This window comes from Lissotriton vulgaris, chromosome 8 (genome assembly GCF_964263255.1).
Source record: "Lissotriton vulgaris chromosome 8, aLisVul1.2, whole genome shotgun sequence".
In the NCBI taxonomy this organism is placed as follows: domain Eukaryota; kingdom Metazoa; phylum Chordata; class Amphibia; order Caudata; family Salamandridae; genus Lissotriton; species Lissotriton vulgaris.
In genome coordinates this window covers 745,552,754-745,571,095 of record NC_141696.1, presented here as the reverse complement: position 1 = coordinate 745,571,095, position 18,342 = coordinate 745,552,754, and the positions used below count along the sequence as shown (strand labels likewise).

The 18,342-nt window shown below is 41.9% G+C and overlaps 1 protein-coding gene across 6 annotated transcripts in view; it reads right to left on the bottom strand.

The window, feature by feature from the left end:
- The window catches only part of ERCC5 (ERCC excision repair 5, endonuclease), a 235,201-nt gene that overhangs the window by 191,954 nt on the left and 24,905 nt on the right, over window positions 1-18,342 (bottom strand). For all 6 annotated transcript variants that reach the window (XM_086934652.1, XM_086934653.1, XM_086934655.1 and 3 more), the window contains exon 2: window positions 8,649-8,766. In XM_086934652.1, coding sequence (XP_086790778.1) covers window positions 8,649-8,736 — 88 coding nt within the window. In that variant the 5' untranslated portion in view covers window positions 8,737-8,766. The remainder of the gene's footprint in view (window positions 1-8,648; window positions 8,767-18,342) is intronic.

The window sequence follows — 18,342 nt, the reverse complement described above, 5'->3', positions numbered from 1 at the left end:
ATGGGTGAATGAGTGGCTGTACTGGAGAGTGAGTGGGTATGTGGCTGTATGGGTGAGTTAGTGGCTGCATAGGTGTGTGAGTGGCTGTATGAGTGAGGGAGTGGGTATGAGTGAGGGAGTGGGTGTGAGTGGCTGTATTGGAAAGTAAATGCCTGTAAATGGCTGGAAGAGTGAGTGAGTGGCTGTGTCAATGGCTATCTGGGTAAGTGAGTGGGTGTGTGAGTAGCTGTATTGGTGAGTGAGTGGCAGTATGGGTGAGTGTGTCAGTGGCTGTATGGGTGAGTGTGTCAGTGGCAGTATGGGTGAGTGTGTCAGTGGCAGTATGGGTGAGTGTGTCAGTGGCAGTATGGGGGAGTGTGTCAGTGGCTGTAAGGGTGTATGAGTGGGTGTGTAAGCGTCTGTATGATTGGATGTGTGAGTAACTGTATTGGTGATTGAGTGTCTGTATGATGAGTTAGTGGGTGTGTATGTGACTTTACGAGTGAGTGGATGTGTGAGTTGCTCTATGCATGAGTGATTGGTTGTGTGAGTAATGGTAGAGGTCTGTGAATAGGTATGTGAGGTGTTGAGTGGTACTGGGTGTATGAGAGGTTCTATGGGTTGTGAGTGGTTCTATGAATGATGTCACCAGTGATGTCATTTGAGATGTTATCAGTGATGTCACTGACCATGTCATGAGTGATGTAATATGTGAGGTCATATGAAGTGCATTGCGGGGGTGTAAGTTCGAATTAGCTTAGGTAACTAGAACTGCTGAATTTCTCTGGTTTAGTATGGGTGAAATGTCAACCTAACTATATCGTCCCTGTAACCTTAGGTTTCTTCCGTGAATTTCAAAGGTTTTTTATTATTCTATTTACTAACTATAACAGCCCTGTAAGCTTTGATTTTTTTTCAGTGAATTTCTTAATTAAAAAAAAAATTATAACCTCTAAAATGTGCGAATGGATGTGTATAGTTCATTGACTGGGTGTATGTGTAGCTGTATGGCTCTGCCAATGGGTGTACGAGTGGATTTATGGGTCTGGGTGTGGCTCTGTGAGTGGAGCTATGGGTCTCTGAATGGGTGTGTCAGTGGCTGAGTGGGTCAGTCAGTGGGTGTGCAAGTGGGATCAAAAGTGTCTGAGTGGGTCTGTGAGTGGATGAGTGAGTATCTGAGTGGGTGTGGGTGTGCCTGACAGGGTCAGTGAATGAGTGCATGAGAATATGAGTGAGTCTGTCAGTGCATGCATGAGTGTCTGAGTGAGTGGGTGTGTGAGTGTCTGAGGGTGTGTGTGTGTGTCTGAGTGGATCCGTCTGTGTGTGCATGAGTCCCTGAATGGGTTTGTGAGAGGGTGCATGAGTCTCTGAGTTGGTTTGTGAGTGTCTGAGCAGTAGCGTAGCAAGGGGGGGTGGTCTGCCCCGGCAGCACGAGTTTTAGGGGTGGCAGCCTCTCCCCCCTTTTACCTATGGCCGTCATGGGGTGGCAAGAGCAGGAATCCCCAACAACTCCCTGCTCTTACACTCGCCGCTGTGTGCAGCAAACACAGTGGCCGCATGTGCAGCATAAGGCCTAGCTAAGCCAGTGTGTCTGAGTAGGTCTTGAGTGGGTGAAAAAGCCTCTGAGTGAGTGGGTTAGTGTCTGAGTGGGTCAGTGAATGGGTGAATGAGCACTTGACTGGGTGGGTGCATGACTGTCTGAGTGGGTCAGTGAGTGGGTGAATGAGTCTCAGTGGGTGAGTGAGTGGGTGCATGAGACTCAGAGTGGGTGTGTGAGTGCCTAAGTGAGACTGAGCGTGGGTATATAAATAAATATGTATTTTTTACTGTTTTCAGTGATATTCACAAATTTTTCAGGACATATATGCACGAACTTGTCACGATGTTACACGGGGCACTCTGACAATCACTGCAAATTCACGAATACTGGGAGTGGGGAAAGAAATACTGTTCTTTGACATAATCTCATAAGGGGTTTCGCAAAGACCTAAACATTCCCCTCATGAGGCCAGGGCACTTCCAACCGGACTCGTTATGCCACTTTCTGCCATTTGGCTTGAGCCCCCGGGACTGTTCCGATGAGGTAAAATGGCAGCTACAACTCTCTGCTCAAATTGTGGCTAGCCAATCACGGCATTCATTTTGGCGCCCGCATTCACGATTAATCGCAAAATCGTCGCAAATTTATCGTAATCCCAGATACACAAATTCAGATTTCCTTAAATTTCCCAGCAACTACTGAACAGATTTACACCACATATCTCAAAGCATGATCTGTGCACCAAAATCTACCTTCATGCCAAATTTGGTGTTATTCCTTCCAGCGGTTGGGGCTGTAGTCGTGTTCAACGCGCCTATGGGAATTAATATGGGAAATAGATTTTTTTGGTCTCACCGTTTTTCTCAGCCCACGCTTGACATATCATCCCGAAATTTTCCAAGCACAACAAGACTCGCTGTGACACTTTCTAGGAAAATTTTGTGAAGATTCGCCAACGAAGCCAAAGATATAGGCAAGTCAAAAAACGCTTTTCCTATGGAAACATAGTCCTAACTATAACTACCTACCCGCGACCGCCAGTAGGTAATACACACACACGTATATGTATATACCAATAACTGTGTACTTTGCGGGTGTCCGGCAGTCCGAGTATGGGAATCTGTGTGATGGCTGGCAGAGGTGCATGTCTGCCCATACAACCTAACACACGCATTTTACAGGGCTGGCTCATTCACAATCTTGCCCTCAGTGGATTGCCACACCTAATGGCCACCCCCACTGATGATGTGAAAGGCAGTGTGCCATTAAAGTGAGCCCTGGGTGCTTTTAAGAACTATAATTATCTCTTAATTTCACCGGTCCGGACGAAAGCCTCTAGAACTTCCAAGAGGCTGAAACATGTTGACCTGAATGATCACAAAACACCAGGGCGTTAGACCAGTAACAGTCTACAAACGCACGGTGCACAGTCTAAATATCGATTCCGAAATATCGACCTACAGTAATATCGAGTTGGAAATATCAAAGGTGAAGAATATCGAGGTCAAGAATATCGTTGGACAGAATATCGACCCTAAGGTAAGTGATATCGAACTTTTTTTATATCGATGTAAGTAATATCGAACTTAGTAATATCGATATCAAATATATCGATGTTACTAATTTCGATGTTACTAATATCGATATTTTATTGTTATGTATTTTATATGTATGTGTTATATGCTTTTTGTTAAGTATTTTATTTGTTTTAAATTATATGTGTACTATTTTTTATATATTAATATCGTTATTTTTAAGTTAATTTTATGTTTTAGTACTGGAGCGGGTTGTGGGTTTATAGGGGAATAGGGTGGGAAGTAATTTATAGTAAATTAATTATTAATTTTTAGTCATTGTAAATTAATTGTAATTAATTTTTGCGTTTAAGTTCTGTAGCGGGTTGTGGTTTTATAGGGAATTGGGTGGGAAGTAATTTAATTGTAATTAAGTAATGATTTTTTTTATTGGTATTGATAATTATTTTTTTATGAATTATTAATTGGTAATTCATTATTTAAATTGGTAATACATTTTTTTAATTGGTAATTAATGTTTGTAATTACATTTTTTAATTGGCAATTTTTTTTAAATTGGTAATTACTTTTTTTATTGATAATTCATATTTTTAATTGTTTATTACTTTTTATTATTTGGAAATTATTTTTATTAATTGGTAATTATTGATTCATAAAAAATATTTTTTGATTTAAAAATAAATGTATTGTTTACCATTTTTTAATTGTTAATCAATTTTTATAATTAATATGTTTTTTGTTTTGAAAAATATGTTAGCGTTAATATGTATTATTTGGTAACTAATATGTATTAATTAATATTTATCGGTATTTATTGTTAATTAATTATTCAATTGTAATTATGTTTTTAGTAATTATTAATGGGTTTTTGTAAATGATGTACAGTTATTTAAAATTAAATTATTAATTATTTTATTTATAACAATTATTTATAAGTATGTTACATTTAACTTCTACGCTATCCAACGCTTTCCCTACTGTTGCACTCTCTGGAGTGGGAACAGTAATTTTTACCCCTACGCTATCCAACGCTTTCCCTACTGTTATGTTATGTTATGTTATTGTTTATTTGTATAGCGCCTTTCACCGCCGGTCTCGCTATCCAACGCTTTCCCTACTGTTGCACTCTCTGGAGTTGGAATAGTAATTTTTACCCCTACGCTATCCAACGTTTTCCCTACTGTTGCACTCTCTGGAGTTGGACTAGTAATTTTAAGTTCTATGCTATCCAACGTTTTTATTACTGTATTTTTTTTTAGTGATGGATTTTGAATAGTATTTTTATTTATTTAGCTATTTAATATTTTTTGTATAATTTTAGATAATGTAGTATATAATTAATTTTAAAAATATTAAAAGTATATTTAATGTATTAAACATAATTATTGACTTTTTATTTATGTTTGTAAATGTATTTGTAATTTATAATTTTTTTTATTAATTTATAGATTAAAATATTTATTAAACCGTATTGTTAAGTATATATTATATATTTTCTGTATATGTTTAATGTATTATTATATATGTATTATTTTAAACAGATATTTTTAACTAGGTTTATTTTATTTATTCGTGTTATTTACTTTATTTTACATTTATATTTTTACAGAAAAAAAACGATATTTTTAACATTGATATTTGTAACATCTATATTTTTATTTCGGTATTTTTGTACTTACCATGTTGTAGATAGGATGTCGATATTCTTCCCGACGATATTTCTGCATCGATATTTCTATAGGTCGATATTTTCTAGGTCAATATTTTGTCAGTGATTCAAACGCACAACATTGCCTTTTTTTGATTTCCAACTTCACATACCTCGATAATAAAAAACAAGAGGTACGAATTTAGGAATTTTAACTCACCTTTTCCAAACACCTGCACTACCCTTTTTATCTCTGACCACTACTATCAAACCAGCGGGTCTTCCTCCATGTGGAGGACAACATAACTTACAAAGAAGACACCCAATGATTATGCTGTTACGGTACACATAGGCGGAGAATCAACATATACCGCCCAACGCCTGTGTCCGTATATGCGGGTTCTTTTATAACGAAGATCAGCTACACAATTTGTGACCCTGGTGACACAGGACAAATGGTCCATTCCCCCCTTGATTTGTATAATATTTTATTTGAGCCAGTGGTTATCAATGGGGCCCACATGCACTTATGTTTGGGGACTGGTACTTATTTTTCTTGAACAGAGCAAGAGAAGGAAAAACTGACAAGAGGAAAGATGAAGTAAGAGAAAGACAAACAGTGTGAGAGGGAGAACGCAGGAACCTGCAAGAGTGTGGGGTGAAATAAAGATGCATGATTTGGAATCAAGACTTTGTATTCAGCATGCAGAGGTTCAATAACGCTGGTCACTTGTTTTTGAGAAAAATGTATTGCCCTGGCCCCTTTTTCTTTTTTTTAATAAACTAATCTATGGACCACTTAAGGGGGGGTCTTAAACCAAGGTTTCAACATATAGGTGCTGTCACCTGTTAACATGAGCATAAACAATGTGCTACAACACCAAAGTTCATTCCATCACTGTGACATTTGAGCTAATAGGATGTCACTTTTGCGACACTTAGCCATCAATAAGTTGTGCTTGTGCCCATACTGCTGGTTGGTCATCACTCTTAGGATGCTGTTGTTTTCCATTATCAAGAAGGGACAAGGGGAACCCATTAAATCGCTCGGGACCATGGGTAGCAAGTATTTATCAAAACAACAAGTGGTCCTGAGCATACGAGAATGAGGAAAACAATTGATATATATAGATCACAATGGAGTTCTATATAGTTCAGGATTCCTTGACCAGCCGGCCAGTGAATATTTATTGGTTCAATAAGTTTATGATCTCAAAAATACAACAAATAACCCAAGAAATAAGGGTTACATTGGGGCACAGTCCTGTGCCATACAAGGAGGAGAAAGGTAAGAGAGTAAAGGTAAGTGAAGAAAATTATCAGGCAAACAGAGTGAGCTTGCAGGTCACTGATATTAGTAATACATTAACAGTGTATCCTGGAGTCATTCATACAGACAATAGTATCGAGGAAATACATGTATGAATTACTCTAAGGTCGACGTTTCGATCCCCAGCTCAGGTATCACGGGATCATCATCAGGACAAGAAAAATAGTTTTGCCTGAACAAAGTTATTTACAACACCTAGTTGGTGGCTTGAAGTAGGATTAGCTTCAGATGGGAAGGTCCTTTTTGGGTCAGCCACGCGATTCGTTCTTCGTAGGTGAACCGTTCCTTAAGATGCGGTTGGATTGGGGATTCTGTATGGGCGCCCGGATGGATATATGGGTGAAGCCCAATCGTTTGGATTGCAAGGTAGTATAGCACCGAAATAACGAGTCTTGCAATTGGTCAGTCAGAAACATCTGATCCTATGCGTTTATCTTGCATAGTTTGGTGAGAGGTATCGGTGATTTGCAGAAGTCCGTTTCAGTTAATGAGACTGCAGTATAGTATACCTAGTTGGAGCACAATTCTCTGGCTAGCCTCAGATGCCTTCAGGGCAGGATCGCCGTCCTCCAGCGTCTTAGGGTAGCGCCGAGTAAGGAGGTGCGGCCAGACGAATAACTGGTCCGCGGTTGGAGCAAACAATTCTCCGAAGGCGCCGGTCACTGGAGCTGGTCTCAATGGAACGCTTCCCATTGAGAGCAGCTCCAGTGACCGGCGCCTTTGGCCAGAGAATTGTGCTCCAACTAGATATACTATACTGCAGTCTCATTAACTGAAACGGACTTCTGCAAATCACTGATACCTCTCACCAAACTATGCAAGATAAACGCATAGGATCAGATGTTCCTGACTGACCAATTGCAAGACCCGTTATTTCGGTGCTATACTACCTTGCAATCCAAACGATTGGGCTTCACCCATATATCCATCCCGGCGCCCATACAGAATCCCCAATCCAACCGCATCTTAAGGAACGGTTCACCTACGAAGAACGAATCGCGTGGCTGACCCAAAAAGGACCTTCCCATCTGAAGCTAATCCTACTTCAAGCCACCAACTAGGTGTTGTAAATAACTTTGTTCAGGCAAAACTATTTTTCTTGTCCTGATGATGATCCCGTGATACCTGAGCTGGGGATCGAAACGTCGACCTTAGAGTAATTCATACATGTATTTCCTCGATACTATTGTCTGTATGAATGACTCCAGGATACACTGTTAATGTATTACTAATATCAGTGACCTGCAAGCTCACTCTGTTTGCCTGATAATTTTCTTCACTTACCTTTACTCTCTTACCTTTCTCCTCCTTGTATGGCACAGGACTGTGCCCCAATGTAACCCTTATTTCTTGGGTTATTTGTTGTATTTTTGAGATCATAAACTTATTGAACCAATAAATATTCCCTGGCCGGCTAGTCAAGGAATCCTGAACTATATAGAACTCCATTGTGATCTATATATATCAATTGTTTTCCTCATTCTCGTATGCTCAGGACCACTTGTTGTTTTCCATTATGCACACTTTGGGGCCCATTAGGGTGGCGGGCGGACTTTTTCCACCCGCCATCCCATCGGAAAAAGGGACCGCCCGTCATAAGGGCGGGGGTCCCGATGGTGGCATTAGGATGCACCCGCCACAGTGGCGGGCGCATCCCTCATTTTTAACATTGTGGCGGGCGGCGCTCTCTGCACCGCCCGCCACAATGCTAAAAATGCATTTGCATACACGAAGCGGCAGGCACCGTGCGGTGCCTGCTGCTTCGTGTATGCAAATGCTGAGGGGTACCACAGGTACCTTCCGTGTGCACCCCCCACCTCTCCTTCACTCTGGGGGCCCGCAGGGGGCCCTCAGAGTGAAGACCGCATATCTTTCCGTGGCGGCATCGCCGCCACGGAAAGGCATCTATCCAAGCCCATCATAATATGGCTGGCGGTGTCTAATAGACACCGCCACGATATTAATCATTTTCCGCCCCGGCCGCAAGGTGACCGGGGCTGAAAAGCTGAGGAAGGTCTTTCTGTCCGCCGCGGTCCCCCTCGCCATACTAATATGGCGGGGTGGAATTAAGGTACGGATGGCGGGCGTATTGCCCCCGCCAGGCCGGCGGTGGCTACCGCCAGCCTGGCGGGGGCAATCCGCCCGCCATCCTAATGGGCCCTTTGTGTGTAAATACAGGATAATTTGTATATTAGTGGTTAATAATTGGTTTTAAATTGTAAAGCACTGGGATTGTTGTGGTATAAATGACTTTGTTTGAGAAACTTTGCTCCAGAGCTTGGGGATTGGGTATGATACATGTGTGCAGTTAATACGCTCTATAATGTGAGTCAATGATGAAAGGGCACGGAAACCAGATTTCGCAACAGATTTGGGATCGCTGGATCGTGGAGCAACAAGAGGATATCATACATTTTAATTCTTGCCAAAGAAGTTATAAGGTGATGTGCATTATTTTTATATAAAGGCTTTCTCTACCTGTAATGCATTTTTACATGTATTGTGTTTTTTAAAATACTCTTTAAATAATGTTTACAATACAGTTCACCATTTATGAACATTGGATAACTAGATGAAACTGGTTTATGATTTGAATGTCTATAATGGTAAGGATACCAACAGCAACAATTTTTCCTTCCAATGTTTCTGGATTCACAGTTCTCCCGGTACTCTCAAGCAACTTCCATAATCCCTGGACTCCCATCTTGTTTTATCAGATTTTGCATCGACAAACCTGTAGGAACAAAACAACTACGCATTTAAATGTGTTTAAAAAAATGTGTATACAATATTTACATTTCAGGTTAGATCTTTCAGCAAACACAGCCTACGTAGTGTGATAGGCAAATGAGGATATTAGTTGTACGCATGTAATTCTAGATCTCCAAAATCTTGGGGTGGGTAACCTAACAAGTATATGATATTTGTTTATACAGCAACCAAAAATCAATCCCAAGTGACACAAGATACAAGTTGGAAAGAGTAGGTGCTAAAACAGTGTCCTTAAATACCACATGGCATTTTCTCTCTGGTGAAGATGTGCATTTCAATCTGCAACAGCTCACAGAAATTGGTTGAAAAGCGGGAACAATCAAGACTTGGCCATGAAAATCAAAGCATTGTTCCAGGGCTGGTATAAATCTGTGGTGGTCAAGGGCGCCTAAAGATCAAGAGAAGCAAATTGTCAGGAGCCCTCCCTCATTCAAAATGTGATGTACATCAAAGATATTAAGAGTGGTTGTTTCACTCAAAATTGATAGTCCACTAGCAGGTGTTTTTCACTGCTAGACAAGATCAGCTGATTGTAACTACACCTCAATAGCTTTCCTGATCCATGATACATTGTTAACAGGTCTGAAGTTTTTTTTAAAAAAGAGTCTGGGATCACAGGAGCCTTTTGTCAGCATAGGAAGTAATCTGGACAAATTTAGGAAAAATATTGTTTGGTGAACATCATGCTGGTTTGAAGAGATGGTGATGTTTGCAGGAAGCATATCAAAAAAACAGTTGGCAGGTTTGGGTGGTTTTATCCTCTTGGAGAGTAACTTTTTGTAAAGGATGGAGAAAGTGAGCTAGAAATGATTCTTTTTAGGAAGGAGTATTCAAATGGAAGTAGATTTGTGAGGATGTTTTTTTTACCTTATTCAGCTAATTTTGTGATTGAAATAGGACAGATTTTTTTTAGAATTTAGAAACAGGTGGGTAAAGCAAGATCTTGGCGAGTAATGACATGGATGAAGAGGAACAGAGACCTTGCGATTAAGGATTGGTGCATATTTGGTTTGCTCTGTAGTTCGTCTTAGGCTGTAACATAAGCTGTTGGTATTCTTTTTGTAGGGTTTTTAACTTGGTATAGACTTCAGGAGGATTTGGAGTCCCAGCAATCTGTTTCAGTGTTATATATTAATCTTCCTTTTTTGGTCTTGCCTAGCATTGCAGCGCGCATGCGCTACTCGCTCTGCAAGACGTATTGTAGTAGGGTATGTTTTAGAAGTGGCGTGGAAGCCCCGCCCATCTTTTTCATTGGGTGATATCATTGTTCATGGTAATTGCTGGCTTCCGATTGAAAATGAGGCTTCTTAGTCCCTCCTTGTTACCGCCCGGTCTCCTTTTGGGACGCCCATCAGGACTGAATAATTTACTTGCAGCGCTACATGGTCTCCTTCATGAGTCGGTGGGCACTAAATTTTTATCATTCGGCTAAACAAGCAGGTGCCTTTGCGCAATGGTGACAGCTAGTTAAATGACTGACGAAAAGGGTGCCCGAGGCAGTTTCTGTTCACTCCAGCAGCCAATTGAACGCCAGGTCTGTGCTCCTTATCAGTGATAAATATGTCTTGGCACCTTTAAGTGCCTAGAAGGGTTCGTCCTCTGCTGCAGTAGATGTCGTTTGCAGAACACAAACTCTACATGCGTGGAAATGTTTGCGTTTTATATTGAGTACAATTTCTGTTTAGAAGTAACAAACTGCACCTAATGTAAGGTAATGCACTTCTGCTGTGTAGGAACGAGCACACATAAAGCGACAGCTGGAGTGGGTGGAAGGTTGTAAAACAGAGTTGGCCGGCATAAACAACTGTGCACCGTCCTTACGTACCTTTTAACTTTCTATCCATTTTAGTTGGAGAAGCTAAGATCCCGGAGGAGGGGCCGCGCTCTATCACATTACGAAGGTAGGCCCGGAGCCACTCTTCGGCTGTCACTGTTGTTCCAATAAAAGGTTTATGGGCCCTCTGGGGAGAAAGGATGCGGGGTGGATTTCAGCAGAGCTCGTGCACAGCTCCTTCCCGCTCCAGGGACAGATCTCACTCTCAGGGAAAACATCTCCCAGGGAGGGGGAGGGAGGGGTGCTGCGAACCAGTAACAGGGGGTGTTGGGAGGAGGGAGATGTGCTATAAACCAGGAACTGATGATGGTAGGGGAGTGGGATGTGCTAGAAACCATAAGCTGGTGATGGTAGAGGAAGGAGATGTGCTGTGAACCAGGTTCAGACAATGAGATGAGGAGGGAAATGTGCTATAAGCCAAAAGCCTTGTGATGGGCAGAGGCTGGAGGTGTGCTTTAAATCAGAATCCAGAGGTGGGAAGAGGCTGTCGATATGCTTTCAGACCAGGAACTAGGGTTGAATAAAAGAGTGCTGTGCTTTTAAACCAGGGCATGGTCGAACTGTTGCAGAGGTGATGCCCTGAGGGTGTTGCAGAAGCTAACCGATAATTGTATGTCTGGTCAGGAAAGATGGTGCAAAAGGGATTTAAAAAACAAAAAGGATTGCATGCATATACCACAAAAAAAATTAAAGAACAAACAATATATATACATAGTCACCTAAACGTTGCTGCCTTATACTTGCAGTAATAAGTTTTCATTTAAAATCACTCACCACTGCTTCTGTTTTACACCTACCCTTTCACCTGCACCTGGATGTTATCAGTATGATTTGTGAAGGGGCAGTGACAAGTCACCACTGAACACAGGCACTTGGATGACAGGAAGCAGCAATATTACAATTTAAAAAATGAGTGCAGGCAAAATAAATAGCCGTTTTTTAAAGTTAATATGATATATATCAAACCAAAAAGCCCACGTTCAAGAGCTGTGCAACTGAAGAGATGTAAACAATGTGCACAGGGTTTGTGCAGTCACTCACACAGAAGGGAGACAATATTTGAAGTGCCCGACCCTTGCCCCATGCTGTATGCCATGGTGGGCAGAGTTAAAACGTGAATGATAATTTAGCAGACCAATGGATGAAGCCATCGATAAAAGCCCCTCTTTATGTATGTATATTTTGTACGTTTTTGGGAAGAGCAATGTTCTGGGGAGACAACTAAAGCTGTCTTAAAGGCAAGAGCTAAATTAGTAGTAATACCGCTCTGCACTAAGAGCTACTAGTGGGCAGAGGGGGGAGAAGCGCTTCTAAACAAAGAATCACTTATGAGCAGAGAAGGGTGATGCGCACAAACCAGGAACTAACAATGGGCAGAGGAGGGTCTTCAACTTACAAACCAGTAACTATTGATGAGCAAAGTAGCTTCATCGACCAAATCTCTTAGTATCTCACAGTAAACCTAACGCTTTCAATAAATAACATATTTTGGGATATGTCAACATTGATTAAGACAATGTTAAATTCATCACCATGGTAGTTTTCTGCTCCTACGTAAAATTTATGAGCATTCTTTTCCTTCCTGCTATTGATAAAGGCAGAATTCTTGACCTCAACATTGCAAATTCTTTAACCATCAACGTGTAAAGCATCTTTCTTTAAGTGATTTTATGTTTTTAAACGCATAATTGAATGTGTGTATTTAATTTATATAGGGTGTTCTAATTGCTTTCCTATTTCCTTTAACACAGCAGTCACCACTTCAAGTTTTTCTCACAATAATTGTTCCGTGAAGATCTGTATATTCTCACCCTCTATGGTATTTAAATAAGTTTCGTGCACTGGGTATGGTGTTATTTGCAGGATATAGAGGAAACAGGGCAGGGACATCATTTTAAACAGGGCAACTCAGCCCAAGAGTGTCAAGGGGAGGGATCTCCAAGGCTGGACTTCCCATTTCCATCTTTCAAGAGAAGGCAACAGGTTTTTAATTGAAAATTATCTAAGGGTTCTTCATCTCAGAGAGCCCAAGATAGCTGAAGCCCTCAGTGACTATTTTCACAGCGCAGTCACGAGGCAGTCTCGGCGGTCGTCCCTTCAGTCTGTATATTTGGGATTTCCGTCAATTTATTTGCCTTTTGATTATTATCTAAGACCCCAATCAAGGTGTTTATCTACTAATGATACAGACTTCAGTGTGGGTAAATTATCTCAACTTTAGTTGTCCACAACTGGCAAATCCTCTTCGCCAGCTGATGATCCAAGCATTACATCGTTTTTTAATTTTAAATTGTTTTCAGTATAAAACAAAATACGTGTTACTCAAAAACACAATCGCAGCATGGACAAGCATTTGAACGTATCAGATCACACCGGCATATAAGCATGTTATTACTCAAAGACATAAATCCGGCATGTGGGGAAGATCATGTACACAATTATAGCAATACTGGATGTCGGGTCCACTTTCCAAAATGAACCACGTGCTTGCCAGGCTTATTTTGATAGAACCGCTTTCACAAGCATGCATCATGTCACCCCAACCATCACCATACTGTGAAAGGGAAGGTGTTATCGAGCATTTAAAACGACATACTTAAAATGACATATTTAAAATGACATACAACACGAGTCCATAGAATTGCTATGCACAATCACTGACAAGATAGATAATTAATAACTCTAAGACATACCTACCGAATAACGAAGATGTATGCATGCATCACCAATCCCAGCATGCCATAGTCCTTTGCATGAGTACGGAGTGTTAATGAGAGAGTTGACATTGCCATACTTGCTAACTGGTCACCGAAGTATTGCCATTTTTTAGTTGTTTAGAACTCTATCAATGGATAGATGTAATAAGCAGATTTCTGCTTGGTATGTGTCCCTCTGTACCCCTCCCCCGTGTGTGTGTTGAAAAACCTTTGTGTTTATTCGTTACAGGTACATTAAGACCTCCAAACAGAGAAACAGGTCAACATCCTTTTTCTTTTCACTTTTATGAGCACGTTATTTAGATTTTCTTCACGTTATTCACTTAACAGTCCTGATGAATGCCCATAAGTCCTAATTAAGGCAATTGAGGCAGAAACATGTCGACCAATTTTTAATCTCCCCCTCACTTTTTATGAACCCGATATACTCTGAGTGCACCTATTACTCATAACCAGTCCATAAGATGCACTACTATAGAGTTTACCAGACCCAAACCCAGACTAAATAAATTTTCTCTCTGGCGTTGTGGTCTTTTTAATTCCTAATCACTGGCTCACTACTACAACAACCTTGGGTAAGAACCTCCTGGTGGAGGCTGCATAACCTGATCGACCTAATGATTATGCACACACGTGATTCAAAAGCGGAGAATCAAGATACACCGCTCCAGATACCACCATACCCATCACGTGCATGAGGGTCTTTTACATTGGGCCTTCCTCCGCGCTTCCTGCATATCTAAGGTTGTGTAGGACAAGTGATCCGTTCTCATTTGATTAGCATAGACAGGGCTCGACAAATGTACTCGCCCGCTCGCAAATGCGAGTCAATTTCTTTCAGGGCGAGACAGTTTTCAGGCCTACTCGACTGGCCTGGCGAGTGAGCTTTGTCGCTGTGCTAAAGTGCAGCGCCGGTAGTAGTCTTTAGAGGGCAGCTGTGTGAAATGTTCAGAACTGCCGTGACAAAATGCGGGAAAAGCAAAGGTGTTGATTGGCTGATTGCAACTAGGCCTCAGCCTACCGAGCCCGCGTTGCAGTCAGCCAATCAGATGGTTGCTAATCTCCGCACAGTAAAGTTTACAGACTTCTCGTTGGCTGATTACAGCGGCAGCAGGATAAGCGTGAAAACTGCTTTTGCCAACCCCTGTTCCCAATACACTTGATCGGAGGCAGGCCATGAACGACACTAGTGCCCTAGCGAAGCAGAAGTTCTCCTCCTGCACCTTGGATGTTTTATCATGAGCCTGGGAGCCCTGCGAGTGGAGCTTGGCCTGTGATGTAAGCCTGCGCCTGCCGAGGACGGCTCGATCTCTCTGCTGGGAACCCTAAGGTATGAGCGCTTGGATGGGAACACCGCCGCGGGTCAGGGGTTCTTGCTCCGAATGTTGGGGAGGGTGGCTTTGAAGGGGATTGATGCCCAGCGGGGGCTATTGTTACGCTTTTTGTTGTTTCAGACTTCAAGTCTTGTGGAAAAGCACAAACTTACCGGCATCGCAAATAAACAGAGGTGACTAGAAATTAGCATTAGACATAATTCTAATTAACGTGTGCATTAACATTAGCACTGGTAACTGCCTGTGATCAGAAGGTTGATAGTGCTCAGAGAAGCACAGCTAGATGCGGCACATGAGAAAGGTTTGAGATTTTGAAAGTGCGAAGCATTCATGATATCTAATTAAAGGCGGCACAGGCAGCCAGGGGGTACTTTCTGCACGTGCCTCGTCAAATGGTAGCACACAAGATGCCAACAAGCTGCCTGCGGTGCCCATTAAGGTGCCAGATGTCAGCGCAGGAAAGTTTGTGTTTTCTCACAGCTTAGAAGTTGGTTTACCCAGCTCTAAAAGGCAGGTGCAGTCAGGGGTGCACCAGCGGGATGCAGAGGGTAAACAGCGCCCCTCGATTCCCTCTGTTCTTTTAATTACAAAAATATTTAGCTGCATAATATGATCTATGGTAAGGAAGGAGTGAATGGGTGGGTTGGGAAAGATAAAAGTGGTATAAATATAAGAAGGCTGGAGAAAAGTGGACAAGAACCAAAATATATGTCCACTCCAAATTGTACAACCAATCACGTTAAATGCATCTCATTTTATTTCCCTGGGTGATTTGTAATTAACTGTATATGAAGCATGGCTGTTCACAAGGAGGACCTGGCTGGCGCCGACTTCATTAAGTTGAAAGGCCAGGCCGTGAAGCACACCAGGAAGTAAAACATATGTAATGGGCAGATTGTACAATCTATGGTGTGTAATCGCACTGAAAGGCTTCACCGTCGCTTGACTGACAGGTCCCCATGTCAGCGACCTGGAAAGGAGAGTGATGGAAAATGTCGATATCATGTCATGAGCAAGCACGGCAGTATTGTTTATGTGGCCTGGGATGTGCTCACACAGCATGCCTGGTCCGATAGCTGGGACATAAAATACAATGCAAGACTCCGTAAAAATGTTCCAGTCATACAGTTACTTCTGTCCCAAGCCATGGCGCGATCTGCCCTTTCCTAGGCTGTGCTCTAGTACTTTTAAGGTACAGTAGTGTATCGAGTACTGGGAAGAGTGTTTATCCGGGGCTGTACTACTCTAATATGTTTAAGGTACATCGGTGAACCCAAGTATTGCTAAGTTTTTATTTTTTGCAGATTCATATAGCGCTTACTCGACCTGAAGGTATTAGAGTGCTTTACATGAGCACCAGTTACGTTACAGGACACACTCATTTTTGTTATGCACGGGGAGATTCAGTGATTTGCCCAGAATCACAGGATGCTGAGCCTTTGGAGCCAAACTCTAGTATGTTTCAGGTTCAGCGGTGAACCTGAGTTGTGCAAAGAGTATTCCTTATGTACCACCCTCCCCCATTATTCAATAGAGTTGACATTAAAAACTCTCTTTACCCCCACCCCTTGGGCAGCAGTGCAGGTCCAATCCCCTCCCCTGAATGGAAAGTTAGAACTGCCCGTTGCCAGCCCATTCCCCAACAAGCCCATAACCTGTACAACATCAGTATCCAGTGCACCATACTCCTCATTTTGTTGTGTTTGTTTTGTAGCTTAGGTTGGTGCATAGTATCCCATACTCCCTTGTTTAATGCCATGCAAGTGGTCGAGCAGACAGAAGAATACGAGGCTAAGGCCTCCAGCTCTCTTCCTGTGTCTCTGCCTCTTAGGAGGGAAGAGCGAGGCCTCCCGCAGACAGCGAATTGTTTAACACCGTAGTTCCCACTCTACCCCATCAGTAGCTTGTATACTGCGGGCCACGCTCTAGTGTGTGTTATGTACAGTAGTGTACCCGAGTACTGCTAAGAGTGTTTATCTGAGGCCGTGCTCTAGTATGTTTAAGGTTCAGTGGTGTACCAGAGTACTGCTGAGAGTGTTTATCCAAGGCCATGCCTGTAACTTTCAAAACATTGCAGTGATAATAGTAATGAGGCAACAAAAAAAAAAATCAATCATGTCTTACTGGTCATAGACCAACTGCGCTGCAAATGTTTTGAAGAAAATGTGAATACAACCAATTTGTGGGTCAAGTGCATTGATGTTAGGTCGAGTAGAAAATTCTGGTCACTAGACCTGCAGGTCAAGTGCGATTTTTAAGATTTGTCGAGCCCTGATAGACCATTTGGAAATTGAATGGATCAATATTCCATATCCCCTCCTCTTGATTAGAAGATTATCAGCAGCGCACAGCTGTGGGAGTCTCTACGAACTTTTGATCACCACAATCTCACTAATTATTCAAAACTGCCTAGGATTTCACCATGGCGGAAAACTTGGGATTAAGTTATTCCATTGAAGAGATTGACGCGATACTCGCTAGACCAGCGCCATTTATGAACAGTGACCTCACTCAGACGCTCTCCAGCTCTACAGAATGGGACGAACTTACTGAAGTAAAGAAAGAACAAGTCAGAACTGCCGTCCACGGCATTATAATGACGGAATACCTGAGAATAAATGCGGCACCCAGAGGACTCTGGGTTACTAATGCACCAAGAATCTTCCTCAAAGATCTGGCCTTTAGAAAAGACTGGTCTGCCATTTCATGGAAATGCACCAGGGACTACTTAGTCCTGATCATTAAAACCGCTACTAGATTGACAGACGAGTTGACAGTAAAGATACAAATTCTAGAAACCAAATTGAACAACACTGTCAATATTACAATATACAAAACCAAAATAGACGAAATCAACAAAGAAATGAGTGACACCCATGAGTATTTGATACAGACTAAATTGCAAAAGTTAGCAAAAAAACTCAAAAAATTCTCTATAGAGAAAATACACTCTTACAGTAATAAGGACTACAAGACCGACGACAACGCCTCTAACTATGGATCAGAGAGTGGCGCATCAAGTACAGGCTCAGACCCAGGAACAGATGTTGTCAACACTCCCAGAAACCAATACCAGAACAGAAGAGGAAATCGACGAGGACGCAATTACTGGCGCCCCCCGTTTTTTCAAATGGGCAACCAAGGCATACCTTTTCAACCCTTCAACCCTCACTTCCAGGGTTGGATGAACCCTTATTTTCAAGGTCCTCAGATGATGAACCACAAGATGTAACATCAAGCTGGCCAGAATTTTCAACAACGCATTCCTTTTTTAGGGAGCGGCCCAACATCACAGAGAACATGGAGAAGAGGAGTAACCTGGTCCGATCAAACCAGGCAGGTGCAAACCAGGAGTGTAACAAAAGCCAAAACCAGTACAAACACGAATCCCTCATCGTGAACCTGACAGAAAAAATTCTGACTAAGGATGAAGAGAGTGTGTTCAATAAAGGTTTGGGATATGTTCCCACACCAAAACCAGATTTTTTCAAAACCAAATGTGAAGTGGCAGAATTTTGTCGGAAGTTGAAATTGAAAGCTTTTTTTAATGGAAACCAGCCCCCAACTAGAGAAGGAGATACAACTTTAAGGAATAAATCATCTTTCTGTCCACTCAACTCACAGATCCCAATCGAAATACAAACTTTCGAACA